At 39.7% G+C, this 783-nt stretch overlaps 1 protein-coding gene across 1 annotated transcript in view; it reads left to right on the top strand.

The window, feature by feature from the left end:
* Positions 1 to 51: 51 nt before the first annotated feature.
* Positions 52 to 783, top strand: part of LOC111786000 (isoleucine--tRNA ligase, cytoplasmic-like) — a gene marked incomplete at its 5' end in the record, with an annotated part of 9,797 nt that continues 9,065 nt past the window's right edge. Inside the window, one exon of the mRNA XM_023666354.1 lies at positions 52 to 175. Within this exon, the coding sequence (XP_023522122.1) occupies positions 52 to 175 (124 nt within the window). The remainder of the gene's footprint in view (positions 176 to 783) is intronic.

Below are 783 nucleotides of genomic sequence, written 5' to 3'. Positions count from 1 at the left end.
GATATTGAAGTTTCCCACCTCCAATATGTTGATGATATGATCTATTATCAGCACTAATGTTGAGAACAAGCTGGTGATTTTCTATGCTGATAGTTTTGGTTGCAAGATTGATGTTATGCCTTTCTCTTATATGGGCATCCCGGGGGACTTTTGGAAGAAGTCTTCTTGGGATCTGGTGCTTGAAAGTCTTACTACAAGAATAGAGAAATGAAGTATCCTGATGATTTCTAAGGGAGGTCGCCTCACCCTTGCTTGGTCAGTTATTGATAATCTTCTCCTGTAATTCTTTTCCATCCTCAAAGCTCCAAAGGGACTAATGAGATCGATAGGCTGGTTAGAAATTTGTTTTTGGATGGGGCACCTTTTGGTCTTCTATTAACTTGGTGAATTGGGGGAAAACTTCCTTCCCTTTGCGCTATGGAGGGCCTGGTATTGGTGCTTTTCACTAGAGTAATAATGCCTTGTTACTCAAGTAGTAGTTGAGATTTGCTCAAGAAAAAGGTGCTCTCTAGCATAGAGTTATTTCGAGTATTTACGGTGAAGAGCTAAATGGGAGGAATACTCTCAAGCCCATTGGCATTGTGAGACGTAAGCCATGGTTTGATATTGCCAGCAACTATTCCTTATTCTTCTGGCTTTTGACTTTCGTACTACGAAAGGAAATTTCACCTGTTTTTGGAAGGATAAATGGGTAGGAAGCTTTACTTTAAAGGAGAGATTTTTTAATATTTTCTCTCTTTGAAGTAGTATGCCACTATTTCTGATTGTTGGAACGTGGAAGCG

This window comes from Cucurbita pepo, unplaced genomic scaffold, assembly GCF_002806865.2.
Source record: "Cucurbita pepo subsp. pepo cultivar mu-cu-16 unplaced genomic scaffold, ASM280686v2 Cp4.1_scaffold000903, whole genome shotgun sequence".
Taxonomy (NCBI): Eukaryota; Viridiplantae; Streptophyta; class Magnoliopsida; order Cucurbitales; family Cucurbitaceae; genus Cucurbita; species Cucurbita pepo.
Note: the sequence above shows the minus strand (reverse complement) of the source record. Positions and strands in the feature narration are given on the sequence as shown.